Genomic DNA, 17,537 nt, shown 5'->3' on the forward strand with positions numbered 1-17,537 from the left:
CGAGGGGCTGAGAGAGAGAGAGGAGTGATGAAGATTAAAGAAAGACACCACTGAACCACTGATACCTCTGAACACCTACACACACACAAATACACACATATGCTCTCACACACATTCACGCAGGGTACACACACACGCACACACACACACACACACACACACACACACACACACACACACACACACATACACACACACACACACACACACACACACACACACCCCACTAATTACACTTACCTCCTTTTACAAGATAGTGAGACCCCTTGCTCGGGGAGCTGTGAGTTGCAATGGAGATGGGTGGGCATTGTTATGGGATGGAGGGGTGGGGTGAAACCTGTGAAGGCACAGGCGGTGGTGTTGGGGTGAGAGGGGGCGGGGAGTTCTGGTGTGTACCTGTGGAGGCTCCCTGAGGTCATGTTGTGTCGACCTTTCACCCCTGACACCCGCAGCCAAAGGTAGCACACACACCAAACATAACAGGATTTGCTGGGGTGTATTTGTTGTGTGCATGTGTGTGTGTGTGTGTGTGTCAGAGAAAGAAAAAGAGAGAGAGAGAGAGAGAGAGAGAGAGAGAGAGAGAGAGAGAGAGAGAGAGAGAGAGAGGGAAAGAGAGAGAAAGAGAGAGAGGGAAAGAGAGTTAAGTGACGGACCCTGGGGTGTGGCCCAAACTCTCTGCTTTTATGTTGAAATGTCCCAAAGATGTGATAATGTGAAAAAAGAGCGACTGACTCTACGGAGCTGTTCTTTGGACATGTGAATGAATGTGGTGTGAGTGAGTGAGTGAGTGAGTGAGTGAGTGAGTGAGTGAGTGAGTGAGTGAGTGAGAGAGAGTGTTTGTTTGTCCCTTCCCTCTACACCCTTTTTGCCTGAGTCTAGTCAACGATTTCTTTCTGTTTTGACAAAAGTGTCCATTTTTATGTCTCAAGCTTTGCCAGAACAGACGAAAGACGCCGTTTCCCCCGGTGACCCCCTTTTACCTTTAAACAAGAGGAGAGATGGCCTGGCTGCATGCATATTATAAGTTCTTCTTCCTCCAGCTGTGGTTTTATATAACCTTTAACACTAATACCATTTTTATTTCTCTTAACCCTAAATATTTAAGTACCTGTGAACCTTTTTCTTTTTCTTTTGGGTTTTAGCGTGTGTGCGTGTGTGCCTGTGTGTGTATGTGCGTGCGCGCGTGTGTGTGTAAACAGATCTGTGAGATTCTTGTGAACATGTCCTGATGTGAAAAACAATCCTTGAGGACATGACTGCGTTACCAACAGACCTTCAGGTTCTCTTTGCGTCAGCTGCTTTTTGGTAATTTGATTATTTGCTAATTAATTTGGGAATTTAGTACAAAAGTCCTTTATAACCACATTATCTAGATCTAACTCTTTATTATTACATTTATATCATGCTCTTATTTAACAGTTTATATTGTTCAAAGAAATTCTTGATTTCAAGAATGTCTGCAGCTAAATTATTCAAGAATTATTGCAGCTATATCAATATCAGTGAGTATGTTGGACGATAAGTAAAAAGAAATTGCAGCACAGAAATGCAAAACTTTGAGGTAATTCAGAAACCAATACATAGTTTGTCCACAATAGAGCGCTGACACCTTTATTTATTAAGGGATCCGTAACAAAAAATGTTGTCTATGTTATGTGTTAGTAAAACTCCCTAATACTAGTCGCATTTTCCCCAATGACATCATAAGAGACCGACTGAAGACTTTTTTTTTATATATGAATTTGATCATGCTCAAAATTTCAGTTGAAATAAAACACCAGCTTTGATTAATGAGTTTTTTCTTGCTTCAAATTACCACAAACTAGCTGACGGACAGAACACCTGGGCCAGGTGGTTTTCCAGTGTGAGAATACTGGTTGGATTTTGGGTCTCTGCAAAATACAAGATGCCAATGAGATCGATGTGTGCACGGCACTTGATGGATGAACTCGGAGGCAACAGGGACCCATGAGGACGGATCAGAAACCCAGACTGCGAGCTTCTTCGTCTGCTCGGAGCCTAACGGCCCTCTGGAGAAGATTTCTCTGGAAGATCAGACTTTGGGGTGTTATGGATGATGTGTGTGTGTGTGTGTGTGTGTGTGTGTGGCAGGGGGGGGGGGGGGCGGGGTTTACCTTACCACGGTGACATTAGTGTTAGACTTACTTGAACGAGAACAAGAAGATGTTACTTAAGTAGATTCTACTTTAAAGCAGATAGATCTCTCTCTCCTCCTGACCTCTACTTCCTGTATTTCTGTGTTTTAATGCTTCGTCTCTATGCCAGTGGACTCACTCATCTCACTATGGCTGTACATGTGCCTTTTATTAAAGATCATGGAACCTGCACTGCACGGCTGCTTGCTTGCTTGTTTGTGTGTGTGTGTGTGTGTGTGTGTGTGTGTGACTGTAGAATAGAGCTGGCTTTCTGAGACCGTTGGTGTGTATAAATATTGCATTCAATACTGCAGTAATGAAATCTAAATTTAATTTTAAAGCCTTGTGTGGATGATGGATATGTTTCATTGAATTTGTTGGGGGAGAATATGAATCACTTTCAGTGCAAAATGAATCACCCAGCATCTGAACAATAACACACATTGGCAGTTATCAGTTATTGCTTGTATGAGAGTAAAATGATGCCTGAAGAGTTAAAAGGGAGAGCATTTTATAATATAATGTAATGATTCTGTGTGTTTGTAAAATTCTATCGGACATTGATCTGTATATTTGGATAGTTTCCACATGTCTCAGCAGGAAAAGCACAGGTGCACATAATAAAATGAATGACGACTGAATTCCACTTTGAGCAGAGACATCGTTAACAGGATTAGTAACACCTGTGCTTTGCCTGCTATGACGAGTCAAAAATGTATTGAATGTATCATTTCCCCATTGGTAGAAATGGAGTTTAAATAATTATAAGTCAATCAACATGAAATTATTTGGCATACATTTTGATAATCAGTTAATTATTTTTAGTCCATTTTGAATGCAGAAACCCCCACATTTGACTAATTCAAATGTTGCAGAACCTTCTGCAGATTAATCAGTAATGTAAACGAGTGTTGCAGCCCTAGAGCTGTACAAACTGATGAGCAAATGAAGAAGTGGTCTAATGACTTTTATTGTGCTACATGTGAGGACAGTGTGCTGACAGTCTGTGAGCAGGAGGGGGCGCTAAAGTCTCGTATTGAGAAACCTCTGTCCTTTTCCACATTGACTTGTTTTCACGAGTGTGAAAAGTTTAACATTAACATTAACGCCCTTAAACTATAATGTCCTGAATGATCAACCATGTTAATGCAACATATTTCACTTGCTCGATAGTTATTCAGACATTAAAATGCCATTCATCTCCCATTTATGAACTCAGTGGTAGGTTAACAACCAATATCTCTGCTTCCCCACAGTGCACACATCATTTTGATTATCATGTGATACTAACTTCAAGTATTTTTCTTTTTTTTCCCAGTGAATCTTTTCCTTTTTTAAAAGCATTGTATTTTATGTCTGCCTCTGCCAGTGGGCCATCATGATAATAATAATAATAATAATAATAATAATAATAATAATAATAATAATAGGCACAATTATATGTTAATTCCCCTGCAGGCAAGTCTTGATCTTCTCTGCAATTAGGTGGAAACAAATATGTATCATGCATCCCTATACTGTTGTGAACAGAAAGTATGTCCTCATATAATGTACTTTATTTTCTGGTGTATGTATCTCACCATGCCTGCATGCACTTGCATTAGCATCATCATCATCATCATCATCATCATCATCATCATCAACATTAGAGGAAACAAAGAGCCAGGATGATATAGAAATGTGACATCGTCAATCCAGCCACAGCACTTTATTCTATTCACACAGTGCATTTCCTTGGAACACAATATATAATTTAATATCAATAAAAAACTCCATTTGTGAATATAAATGATGCATTCAATACAACAGCTCTGATACATACTATTAAGTTTTGGTACAGTGGTACATTTCTGTCTGTGAGTGGGTTTGTGCTGTGTGTGTGTGTGCACATGCTTGCTATGAGTGTGAACGGTGTACCCTGTGGGCATCGTCAGGAGGAAGGCGGGTGTTGGGGAGGGAGTGTGAAAAAGGGTGTTTGTGTTAAGAAACTACACGAGTTCACACAGGAACTCAAATATCATCGCTCCATCCGTCGAGGCATCATCAGTACTGTGCGCCCCAGGCTGGGGCACTGAGGTTGGTGCAGCTGGGAGGATGGCAGCTGCCGTGGTGGGAGGGTGGGGGCACCACGCAGCAGTAACCCGCCTCCCTACCAACTCCGACTTTACTCTGTGGGTATGACACTGAAACACCTCCCTACAGGAAAAAAAGAAGAAGAAAGTGAAGTTGGAGCGAAGAACTTGCGACCACAAGCACTTTCTAAAGTGCTAAACGCTTCTTTTGGAGGCTGAGGTAGAACGAGACCTTTGGGTGCTTTGTGTTTACCTGAGCTATGCTACGCTGATGAGAGGCCATTGGTGAGTAGGTCCCTAGCACAGCCTGCACCTGGGTGTGTGAGGACTGCTGCACCCCCACAGCAGGGGCGTAACTGGCTGCAAACACAGTTATATAAAAGGTTATTATCAACAAATTTCATCTCTGGAGTTTGTTTAGCAAATTGTTAATATAACAATGAAGCCACAAGAGAGTTTTACAGTTATTTTAGAACAAATAAAAAGAGCTGGGTGGTAGCTTCAATACAACATTAATAAAAAAGAGAGGGCAAACATTTGGTTGGATATAGGGCTGCAACTAACCATGTTCATTATCAATTAACCTTCAGATTATTTTCTAGATTAATTGATTGTTCTATAAAATGTCATAAAAAAGTGAAAGACATCAAAGACATTGAATATAATATGATATAAAATGGGATTTTCTTTTAGAAATCTCCATTTCTGCATGAGAAATTACTTTACAAAATAAACAATTTATCAAAATAGTTGACCATTACTTTTCTGTTGATCAACTAATCAATAAGTCGACTAATCTTTGGATACATATTTATTTATCAATTCAGTATTTACACTTAAATCTTTATTGGCAATATTAAATAAAAACAGCAACAAGAAGCCTGCTTAGGAAATACATTCACATTTCTCCATCCTTCATGCAGTCCTACTGATGGAGTCATTTGCATTTCTGTTCAGATGTCGGCGCTTTGAGTCTTGTATAATTATATACATTCATTTTTGTCTATTTTGTTAACGCACACTGATGCCGAGATGGTGTTCATAGACAGCTGTTTCAAATACATTCGCTCATTAAGATGCTCTAAATTCTAATACAGGACAGTGTTTAAATGTGTGTCTCCTTGCTCTCTGTCGTTGCGTTGAATAGAAGCAGCAGGAAAAGAGACCGGTTCACTGTGAGACCCTCAGACTACATCTCTGACAGTGTAACGGCCCCCTCCTCTACTACCACGGCCTGCGTCTCTCTCTCACACACACACACACACACACACACACACACACACACACACACACACACACCTGTTGGTTGTGCATGCTTGGCTGTGGATGTGCTGGCTCGGTGAGACAGGCCTGCATGGGTGCTGAGCTGAGGTAGGGTACTGGCCGTAGTAATACACAGGTAACTATAGGGAAATAATATGAATACTATTAAACTACCTTAAACTGTTCCATTACATAGCTAAATCCTTTCGAAATATAAATAACTAGAATTTAAGTTATTCAATCCAGAATGTATGCATGTTGTTTTCTTAAAACAGTAATATTTAATACATCTTACATGACCATAAAATTATTGTTTCATGTACTTAATCAAAAACGTACGGAAGAGTATTAGGGCCAGGCATAAGAAAACATTATTAGATAGATTTTTTTAGATTTTACATTTCAAAAATAAATGTTGAGAATAACTCTCTATCATTTAAGAATAAAACAAACTACTAGCGTTAGCGAGTGAAAGTTTGACTTTATTCTCAACTTTAAAATATGAAGGGCATGTGCATCCGTACCGGAGGTGATGGCTGGCAGTAGCTGGAGGGGTTGGGGGGGTTGGGAAGGGGGGGAGGAGCTGCATAGATGTAACCCTGGGCGGGAGGGTAGAGGGGTGGGGCTTCACCCGTTGACTGACAGCTCACATGAGCAAACTGCGAGGAGAGATCTTCAATCTGTCGGTCAAGAGAAAGGAGGTCAACAACATGCACATGGGAGCCCGTAAACACACATGCATACTGAAAACACACGTATGTGCGGCAGTTGTAAGACTGTACAGCGATACATACTGTGGCATATGGCTGTGAAGGAGTGACAGGCAACATCTGTGGAGCCGTGTAAGAGACAGATGAGTACTGAACCACCTGAGAGAGACGCACGCGGGGACAGAGATAAAGACACAAACAGCCACATGTACAGCTATGTATGTCAGTCTGAACATCTCTTGCATGTCAAACACTTCCTACTGTGTGTGCGCGCTACCTGCTGCTGAGAGGGAGTGCCTTGCAGCTGAGTCTGGATCCTGATTGGCTGTTGACTGTCCGGAGGGTTGTACACAGCAGGTGTTCCATCAGGGTTCAGGAAAGGCTGCCCTAAGAGGTCAAAGGTTTGAGTGTGATAAATGTGTATGTGTTGTGCATGTAATATACTGGTGTATGTGTGTGTGTGTGTTGTATGTACCAGTATGTGGGTTCACTAGTATGCTTCCCGGCGGGATCCCGTTCTCTATGATGTAGGCAGAGTTAGGAGCCCCATCATCTATAATGGGAGAGGAGGCGGGGTGAGGGCAAGTGGATGGCAGTCTGAAAAGAGGGATGGAGCCTGGGAGAGAGAGAGACAGAGAGACAGAGAGATGATAAAATAAAGAGGAAGAACTTTATTATCACTGCATATAGTCAAATTTCAACATCTTAAAGTGGCAATAGACAAAGTTTTTTTGCCTTAACTTATCATTATGAAGTAAATGTTGATTGCACAATGTAATGGTTAAAGAATAATGACACCATTGGTATTTAGATTGTTTCCCTATAAGCCTTGTTTCATTATGCAATTTTCACTGTCACCGGGTACGATCTCCCGGGAAAAACAAAGCTGTGGAAAACAAAGTGCACTGTGTCCTTCGCAGTGTTGTCTTTTCTAATGAATGTAGTAGCTAGCAATCAGCCAGGCAGTGATGGCCTAAAGGTTGAAGAAGCAAGATTATGACCTGAAGATAGTCAGTTAAATCCCCGGGTGAATATATTAATTCATTTGGGTGGGAAAAAAGCATTACCACCTCTGCCCATGAGCAAGGCTCTTCACCCCATATGCTCCAGTGGAGCTGCTCAGTGGCCAGCAGATCAGGCAGCTTGTAAAACTGTGTGTATGTGATCATTGCATTCCTAAAAAAAAAGAGCATATCCTCCTCTGGATAAAAAAGCTCCAAAGTCACTAGATGATTTGTGATCTGAAAAAGCTAGGAGGGAAAATGTTTGTTTTTTTAACTATACACTCCCCCCATTCCTGTGCTAAAACCATACTGTGCCCTTTAGCAATGACGTGTTTTTCTTGAGTACGTGAAGAAGACTGGAGGTGTTGTGTGAACATTTACAGCTATGGTGTGAAGGTTCATGGAGTTTCATTTTCTTCCACTCCTTTTTTGTTAATTAGATGCTGCTGAATAAAGAACCAACATCATTTCTAAAGAGCCATTTTAAATGTGTGGTGTGGTGATGAAATTTGCGAATAAGTTTGCTTCCATACAGGTAAGAGAGGAGTGAAGTGTCTCACCCTCGATAGCTGAATTTACACCTTTAAAGGTGTGACAGAGAAGTGTTAAGAAGGGTTATCACTCAAGGTGAAAAAATAAATAAAAAGGCTGCACCTGAACGTGCGTCCCAGCTGTGGTTGGCAACTTGGCAGGGTTTCAGGGCGGGACTCGTCCATTGGTAGGAAGAATCAGAAGAGTCTGTGCTGCTCCAAGGTCGGGGGTCGTTGCTATAGCGACAGTCTGTCTCAGTGCTACTCTGCCTGCTGCTGCCCGTCCAGCTGGAGCCTGAGCTGTCACGGCTCCCCCTGTGAGGCACATCCAGAATTATCCTACAACCTTATTACCGCATGACATTTATGTGAATGTAGGACAAAGTGGTAGGGGTGAGATCAGGATCCGTATATTGGTTCAATGATCAACGATCCAATGTTATCTATGCAAAGTGAAAACATCGATACATACCATCATCTTTAATATCTTTTTAAGATTCTTTTAATTAAAAAGAATAGATTTTTATTTATTTAAGAGCTCAGTAATAAAATTGTCAAATCATATTTTAGTTGCTTTTTGTGAGTCGGTATAAATGTAACAATTAAATGGCCTTATTATATCGTGTCATGTCGATCACAGGCCCCTGAATGTCCGCTGTCCAGAGAATCACTATAATATTGTATTGTGATGAAATTTGTAATTTACACTCCTATGAAGTGGCTTTCACACCTGCTGATATGCCACACATAATGAAGGCTATGAATATATTCACTGACATAGATAATATGTAAAAACTTTCCTTCAGAATGTGCTGATTTCCAACAATCCTAAACCCTGACACAAAAAAAAACCTAAATCTAGGTCTTCATTTTGTTTCCACTGCAGATTCTGAAAAGCTCTGTTGTAGCCGGGCTGACCAGATTAAGATGATAAATGACTTTGCGTCTGTGCAGACAGAGCTCTACCTGAAGAGCTGCCTTCTCCTCTGGGTCTCAGCATATGGATTGTACTCCTCCGCAGCCCTGCACACAGCACGCACACACAGACATATATTAATGTCCTCATATAAATATAAAAAGCTGAAAAGGCACATGGTGAGAATATACTGTAGGCAAGGTTACCTGGTTTCTGCATGGGCGCTCTCCTGGGTGCAGACTGGCTGTAAAAGTACGGAGAAATTAGTAAGTCTCCTTTTTGTCTCTATGTCATATCTGCCTGTCTGCCTGCTCTTTCTCTCTCTCCCTGTCTCACCTCTTGGTTGAAGATTCGGTCTCGTGCTCGTTGGTACTCCTCTTCTCTCTCCTCCATTGACTTGCTTTGCTTCTCCCTTAAGGGGTGAAGTCGGGTCTGTGAGGAGAGAAACGGGAATTGGTCAAAACGCTGAGAGGATACTATCAATGTCAATTATAGAGGACGTTCCACAGAGACAGGCAGCTATAGAGATATGAGGACAGACATACCTGGTCATCTGAGCTGTCTCTCTTCAAAATAATTTTCCAGCAGTGGATCTCTTCAGTCTTGTCCTTATGCACCTCGTCCAGAAAACGCTGCTCCGGTCTGTAAGACAAACAAGTAACAACCGCTGTTACTTCACAATAAACGCTTAAAAGGCAAGGATTTACATGCAGGGACACATTATGCCTGCTTACATGCGCGTGCTGCTGGTTCTGTTGATGATGACAGACTTGCCTGTCTGGTCTACATTGTGCTCCATGCCAAAGTAGGCCGCCACCCGATGGACCAGCATACGGTGGTAGGACGACATGTGAGGGAACTTCTTAAAGGGACTGAGATGTGGGAAAACAGAGGCAGGATATAAGAAAATTAGTGAAAGGGGGGAAAAGGAAAGAGGCAGAGAGGAAAACAAGTATAGAACGAGGGAGCTAGGAATGGAGAAGTGAGAAAGAGAGAGAGAAGAAGGGAGATACCGAAAGGTAACAGTGGGAGATAGATTAAGACTGGTTCTATTTCCAATTTCCTCCCCGGTGGCTCAAACACACCCACAGTGACATAACTGGCTCAATATATTGATCAGTACACTAAATAAGCTGTATGGACAAAATAATAATATATGAGCTGGAAACATATCTTAAAGGGACAGTTCACCCCAAAAGAAAAAATACATATCTTCCTTTTACCTGTGGTGCTATTTATCAATCTAGATTTTGGTGTGATTTTGGTTACTAAAATAATCTACAGACCTTGTTATGAGCAGTTTCAAGTAGGAACCTTTTTTCTTACTACCAAACTACAGTGTAGGTGTAGGCCTCTCATCCATGAGTGCATGCCCGATTCCTTCAGTGCGGTGATACGGTTTTAGGTGTAGTTTACTAGAAAGAAAATAGTTCCTACATGAAACTGCTCACAACAAGGTATATGGATTATCTGGAGTAACTGGCAACTCACACCAAAACTATCCAGATTGATAAATAGCACTGAATAATTTTTTTATGATTTTGGTGTGAACTGGTCCTTTAAATGATCAAACAACCATATTCAGCTTTTAATAAGATAAAGCATGCACACAAGTTTTATTTCAGCACGTTTAAACAGATAGATACAGTAGCTCATTGACAACCCATGGTTATGTACTCTCCTTTGCACCCACGCGCACACACACACACACACACACCTATTGCTGGTGATGAAGTCGATCATGTCCTGCTCCAGTTTCAGCAGCATCATGCGGTCTCTGGGGTTGCTGTTGAGGGTGTCGACGATAAACTGGTGCAGGTCTATGCCGGTGGAGTCGGTGTATTCCACGCTGGACTCTGAGAGTGACACAGGCATGCAAGATGTATTACGAGACAAAAAAATAAAAATAAAATACAAAAAGGCGCACTGCAATATTAAACACCCCTGGAGAACTACATCTAAATAGTGCCACTGAATCCCATTTTTATTACATTTTATTAGCTTTCTCTTGTCTTTTCTTTTATGAGATATCAATCACACACACACACACACACCTTTGGACAGTGAATGTTTCTTTGGATCTGCGCTGTGCTCCTGTTCTTCCTCCTTACAGGAAGTCCTCTCGTTGTCATGGCAGCTAGATAAGATGTTTGCGTCTGGAGATGCCTGAGAGGAAATAAAATAAAAAAAGAGTAATGTGAATGTGGTGATGATTAGGAGGTGGATGATGATCTGGGTATGTGTGAGTGAGTGTGTGTGTGTGTGTGTGTGTGTGTGTGTGTGTGTGTGTGTGTGTGTGTGTGTGTGTGTGAGTGTGTGTGTGTGTGTGTGTGTGTGTGTGTGTGTGTGTGTGTGTGGTGGTTACCAAGGGGTGTAATGTAAGTACTGTACTTAAGTACAATTTTAATTAACTTTATAATTATTATTTTTACATTTATTTGATAAATTGTTACTTAACATATTAAAATTATTATTACAAAATATTATCAACAAATAAAATATGATATATTAGTATTATAGATTAAGCACACTACACAACAGTATATAAAGCAATTAAAATTAGCCCCACTTGAACCCGTTCTAACATTAAAATCATACATGCATTAATCTATCAAATTATAGATTAACATCCAATAATATAATATACATTATTCTGTAATGGTCCATTCCACATGATGAGTAATTTTACTTTTAAGTATACTTTTAAATACCTTTATTCTTTTGAGTACTTCTTCCACCACTGGTGTTACCTGGGTTTCTTCAAATGGTGAGTACTCCTCGCAGACAGCCATACTCCGCACTAACTTTCCTTTGGCCTAAAATACACATACAAGTGTGCAATATTACAAATTCATAGAGTACAATGCAATACATGTTTCAAGTAAGAATGAATAATGACAAGCAGAATTATTTTAGTTTACCTTAATTTTTTTCTTTGGTTGCACCTGATTACAGTTTTTCTGTGAGTGAGGACACAATTGGTCATAAAGTGAGCATGTGAGGAGCGGTAGTGTGCATCATTTTAATATGGTATATTATTAATGTGATACACCATATTTTGTGTTGCTAACCTGCTGCTCCAGCTTCTTATTGTCATGGTGACACTCCTCATCCTCCCTCTGATTGCAGAGGGACAGACATGGTAGCGGGGAGGGGCAGCTGATGACATCACATGACATCACATCACATGGTTTTAGGAGGACATCTGCACTCTCTACAGCTGCTTCAGTCATCCTTCTAAACAACGTAAAACATGGACTCATGTCCCTGTTTCTTTACCCACACAACATCTACATTTGTATATTTTACTGCTTTTTAAGGATTTATTTCCCTGCAGTCTGTGTGTGTGTCTGTTCATACCTATCTGCCGTTGTTTACTGGAGAGCCTCACAGGTGAATGATGAGGTTATATATCCCATGTTCCCACAGGGCAGTCAGAAATGCAATTATCCTCTCCGCCCGTGCTCGCCTTCTCTACTGTTCCTCTCTCTGCCGACTCTTTACTGGTCAATGGAAAATAGCCTGAAGAGAGCGAAAAAACATAGGAGAAAAAACAGTGTTAGCATTGTACAACAGAAACTCCACTACGCTGTTTTGCACAAACACACACACACACTTATATCAAACAGCTGTCAGGGCATAAAAGCATAGCTGCTGGAAATGACATCAAGTAGCTAAGCTTATGTGTCTACATATGTGTGTTAACCTTTGTCCAGGCTTGCCAAATGCTCTTCTGGCTTGACAGTTAATTGCTGCTTAAAGTGTATTACTGTAAGTGTGTGCATGTGTGACAGTAATGTCCTTTGCTTGGATGTGGTATTTGCTTGTGTATTTACATGTGTGTAGCTCATGTGAACACATGTCTGGTGTGTGTGCGTGAGTGTGTTCTCAAGCTTTTCTTAGAAACAGCAGCTGTGGAGGGTATCATCCGATCCACCAGCTCTAATATTCCCAGAATGCCAAACTGAATCTCTGATCCCAGTGGTTAGAATATTGCAGAGACCAAAGAGATAGACACACACACAAGAGGAAGTGGCATTCCACCATCTTTTACCAAAGGGCCAACTGCACTCAGTAGGGACACATACCACTGTAACACAGAGCTCAAGGGGACACTTATTCCTGTAACACCTGGGACAGAATAACGAGCTCAGATGATGCCAATTCCCCTAACATGGTTATTTAACACCCGACTGGAGATAATAGCGCTTTTAAAAAAAGACCTCTGTCAGTCCATGTGCAACCAAAGTGGTGTTTACTTCCCATGCCGCCTCAATGAAACACAATACATGACAGCAGTGATTCCACCCAGAAATATTCTTAGTATGGTAGAGACGCCTGAAATCTCTGCGTGTGTTGGTATAAAATGTTGTAATTGGAATTTTACAATTATAATTGGTTCAAAACTTAAATGTACTTTAGATATTAAGTTTGATAACATAACCCTAGTTATCAATATTTTTTTATTGATTGAAGTTTTCCAGAGAAATAAGTCATGTGATATGACCACAATTTGATTTGATGGATTATAGAAAGGGACACTGCTCTGTATGTATTAAAAATATGTGATTTTGTTTATTTAGACGTGTATCAATTAGTCAATTAGTCAATTAATCAATCGACAGAAAATAATGTTAAACATTTGTATTGTGCCGCTAGAGGTGAAATTCTTGGACCGGCGCAAGACGGACGAAAGCGAAAGCATTTGCCAAGAATGTTTTCATTAATCAAATGAATAATTATTCATTTAAGTCATTATTTAAGCAAAATTGCCAGAAATGTCCTATTTCCAGTTTTTCATACGTCTAGAGTTGCTGCTTTTCTTTGTCTTATAGAATATCTTTGCATTTTGGACTGTTGGTCACGTTTTTCACTATTTTCTCTCACATGCTTCAGGCGACCTGTATCACTGTTTTAGCTTAGTGGGCTTCTTCATATTGCCTAGGGAAGACACCTAAACACTCTATAGGACATAATAACTTGGGAGACTCCCTAATGTGCTGTTGGCGAGTTGCTGAGCTGTCCTTTAGCCAAACAGATCAGCTCCATGTGTGCTACACTGTAAACAGACCCTGACTCCGAAGGGTGGGGCGAGGAAAAGAACAACACATCTTTATTTATTCCAATCATGTATAAAATAAGAGAAAGCATGCTGGCAATGAAATGTATTAGAGCTGTAAATTGAGAGCAATACCAACAAACCGGAACATGAGATAAGGGGGACAAAGAGGGAAAAGAATGATGTGGTGCAGATGCACTACAGAGAAAACAAGATGAATGGGAGGCAAGGGAAGCAGGGGATGAAGAGGGATGAGGAAAAAGTCTGCAGGGACTTTAAAGGTGAAGAGGGGTGAAAGAAGGCAATGGAGAAAGAGGGATGTGAAGAATTAGTGATAGAGAGGCTTGCTGCACACACAATGTGTCTCTGGGCTTTTCAGCCGACGGCCGTGAAGAGGGGATTTCAGTGGAGCTACCAGTTTTTGAGCTGAGCGCTGCAGAAGCGGCCGGCCGCCCGGGGAGAAGGTGTGACACGATCATTAGCGCGTGACGGATGGTGGCGGGAGGCAGGGAGCGCCAGTACCCGCTACATCATCATCCATCTGCTGCTTTCCCCGAAGCCTGCAGCCTCAGAGCCACCTACTCACCAGGACACCTTTCTTCTCCAGCCAAAATCTGCCTGGCTCATCTACACTGACACAAAGACAGTCTAGTGGGGATACATCCAAAGGCTACTTTAAATGACCATTGTCATCAGCACCAAGTTACATTAAGCCCAGTACGATCCTGTCTGTAATTAAGACCACTGATTTTTTTTTATATTTGAATACCAGGGCTATAATTTCCAGTGGCACTTCCATGGGTCTACCATTGTACCTCGTATGCTTGGGTTTATTATCCTGTCCTACATGTAGACATTTAACTGTACATTATCTCTAAAGACATTCTGCTCTGCTTTATTTTTTATTTGCACCCTTCCATCTCTTGAAAACAAAACAGAAAACATAGAAATCATAACTGCCTATGGTCACAGAAGCTGAATGTTTTTTTTTTTTTCCAGGTTGCAGCTGAATTTAAAAGGGTATTTCATGTTTTTTCCCTCAGCTCGGAGCTCATTAGGATTTCAGCGAGAGAACAAGAGAGCAGGTCTCTCTCTGGTTTAAAATAATAATTGAGAATTTTGAGGCAAACTCAAAGCATTCAGTGCTTTGTTTATCCATAATCTGTACACTTTGCCCCGGAGTCTGTAATTGGGCTGCTTTCCTTTTTTTCCTTTTACAATATAGAAGGTACTTTGAGTTTTAATATATATACTGTATATATATATATATATATATATATATATATATATATACTGTGTATATATATATATATTGTATATATATATATATATATATATATATGGTGTATATATATATGCATACATACATACATACAGTATGTATATATATATATATATATATATATATATATATACACCAAACCTTCGGGTTTTATATATATCATCATATATATATATATATATATATATATATATATATATATATATATATATATATATATATATATATATATATACATTTTTACATTTGCAGCTGAAATATTTCCCTCCTGGGCAGGTTTTATTTTATCTCCTTGCTGCCTCATATTTAAGTCAAATAAAAACGGGGGTGCAATATTTCACCCTCCACTTTAAAACAAGAGAACAGAAAGTAGGCTACACATGAGGAAAAAAAATAGGTTACATTGTCCTTCGAGTCCCAGCACCTGGGCAGACACCGCAGCTTTATTACCAAAGTAACTTGTGGTTGCGACAGCTGTGTCGCTCTGCAGCTGAACTCAAACCTCAAGATCATACTCAAGATGGGGGGAAAACCTGCATCAATACAAAACAGCCCAGCAACAGTTAAAGGGCTACTTCACACATTATTAGCTTCGCAACTCTTCACAGTCTACAACTGATGGCATCTTGACTGTGCCACAAGTTTAAACGGAGGGTGCGGTAAGTAGGCTATACAAACAGGTGTCATCTTCATGCACAACTTTTGTGGCATCCTGTTGACCCATATAACGGGAAAAACAGATAACAGTTTGTGCTATCTACTCCCGGGATGGGACTCTCCCTTTTGGAGGGCTGAATGCACAAAACCGTGTGTCGCATTACCGTCTGTGACCCAGGCTAAGCTGACACACGGGGCTATTTTTACACCCGGGCAGGGAGTGGACCTCCTGCTCCGGGACTTCACAGTGCTGTCAGCTGCATGTGGAGCGCGGAGGACGGGTTTCGAAGGATACACAGCAGGAGCACTGACAACATGAACTCAATGTTATAGATAATAACAAAAAAGGGACTTTTGTCTTACAGAGACACGGGGGGAATAGACAACTTAAATCGCCTCAAAAATTCCCATGCGTTCACCCAAAGACACACACGTAACAATAAATATAAAGAACCAAAGGTGAAAAAACAAGTTAAAATTCTGACATCTTCATCTAAGTAGCGCTAAACACAGTAAGCTAAAATAAAAAACAACACATTTACTGGCTCTTAAATGACCGTTACCATTCATTCAGCGCCGTCGCTAACGTTACAGACCCGGGGGAGATGCGACTGATAGCTGCGCTCCGGGGCAGTTAGCTAGTTAATTTAACCGTCATTTCAGTAGAGTTTCGGCTAAATTATAAATATTTTCTTACCCAGTTTGTTCTTTTATCACGCTACTTTATGATCTGATGTTATTAATCTCTTGTACAAGTACGAACAAGAGGGGACAGCATCAAAAGACAGCAAAGAGCGTCGATGTCAACTGGCGGAGCAACCGTTAATCAAGCTAGTCGATGAGATTTCCTCGCGGAGTGTCCGTTAGCTTACCGTGAGGTGAAGTCTTCCGTGGGCTTCTGCCCGTGTAGCCTACCGACCGGCGCGACTGCTGTACACCCAGCTTCTGTTGACTGTGAGGTCCGTTGCTCCTCCTTCGCCTTTTGCCTGTCTCTGTCGGAACAGGGGGAGCACGGGGGGGGGGGGGAGGAGGAGTGGGGAGGAGAAGACAGCTCTGAACCCCGAGCCACGCGCCCACACACACGCGAAGAATGCACGAGAGCCAGCCCTCCACCCAGCCCACTCATCTCTATCTCTGTACCTGTCTCTCGCTTCTCATACTGGTCTGTCTCTCTTTGTATTACATCTAATTTCAACTCAATTACATTTCCTTTACTACTGCAAGATTACTGCAATAACTGACTTCAGTAACACTTGAGGGGACACACAACAATAAATACTCTCTTTTCGTATGCAGGGGTAAAATGTACCTTGTATCGTACCTACAGTAGTCTAAGAACACATTTAGAGGGAATTGTAATCGTTACTCTACTACATTTATCACTGCAAGCTACACCTAAGACACAACAAGAACAGCAAACAGCTTTACTCTTAATGCACATATGTAGTCTACACAAGTATGGTGACTCAACAAGCAGTGTGCAAGTTTATGATTGGTGTCTGTGCAGGTGCATGTGGACTGGTGACACTCTGTTTATGTACTGTATGTATGTACTATGTTATTTTGTATTTTCTTAACAGCAAATATGTGTCAAAGACACATTTCCCTGAGGACAATAAAGTCTTATAAAAAAGGTAGACTGTTATACATAGTCTACATGATATGCTGTTTACTGTACTGAATAGTCAATCATATTAAACTTAATAATTCCACAAATTATACATGTCATATAGTACATCACATTATTTGTATGTTTTTGATTAGGTTAATAATAAGGTTATTGCAACAAAAGGGCCCCATATTTTAATTTAAATGTCTTGCCTATCCATCAGCTTAACACAATCTTTCATAGGAGGATATTTTGTCCACTACATTTATATAGTTACTT

General features: G+C 40.8%; 2 protein-coding genes across 4 annotated transcripts in view; one reads left to right on the plus strand and one right to left on the minus strand.

The window, feature by feature from the left end:
* The window catches only part of zftraf1 (zinc finger TRAF-type containing 1), a 12,665-nt gene extending 9,305 nt beyond the window's left edge, over positions 1 to 3,360 (plus strand). For 2 of the 3 annotated variants that reach the window (XM_029443326.1, XM_029443328.1), the window contains one exon: positions 1 to 3,360. This exon is cut by the window's left edge and continues 292 nt beyond it. The gene's annotated coding sequence lies outside the window, so the exon portion shown is untranslated. The other variant, XR_003833027.1, reaches the window with a different exon arrangement.
* Positions 3,361 to 3,824: 464 nt separating this feature from the next.
* Positions 3,825 to 16,672, minus strand: arpp21 (cAMP-regulated phosphoprotein, 21). Its single transcript, XM_029443325.1, is given in 21 exon segments — positions 3,825 to 4,352; positions 4,482 to 4,588; positions 5,528 to 5,540; positions 5,542 to 5,631; positions 6,016 to 6,171; positions 6,286 to 6,360; positions 6,479 to 6,588; positions 6,677 to 6,817; positions 7,860 to 8,050; positions 8,702 to 8,758; positions 8,858 to 8,895; positions 8,988 to 9,083; positions 9,197 to 9,293; positions 9,386 to 9,523; positions 10,369 to 10,507; positions 10,706 to 10,817; positions 11,363 to 11,467; positions 11,573 to 11,611; positions 11,723 to 11,888; positions 12,012 to 12,173; positions 16,522 to 16,672. Coding segments are annotated over 19 exon segments (2,019 nt in total). The 5' UTR covers positions 11,885 to 11,888; positions 12,012 to 12,173; positions 16,522 to 16,672; the 3' UTR covers positions 3,825 to 4,199.
* Positions 16,673 to 17,537: the final 865 nt, after the last annotated feature.

This window comes from Cottoperca gobio, chromosome 11 (assembly GCF_900634415.1).
Source record: "Cottoperca gobio chromosome 11, fCotGob3.1, whole genome shotgun sequence".
NCBI lineage: Eukaryota > Metazoa > Chordata > Actinopteri > Perciformes > Bovichtidae > Cottoperca > Cottoperca gobio.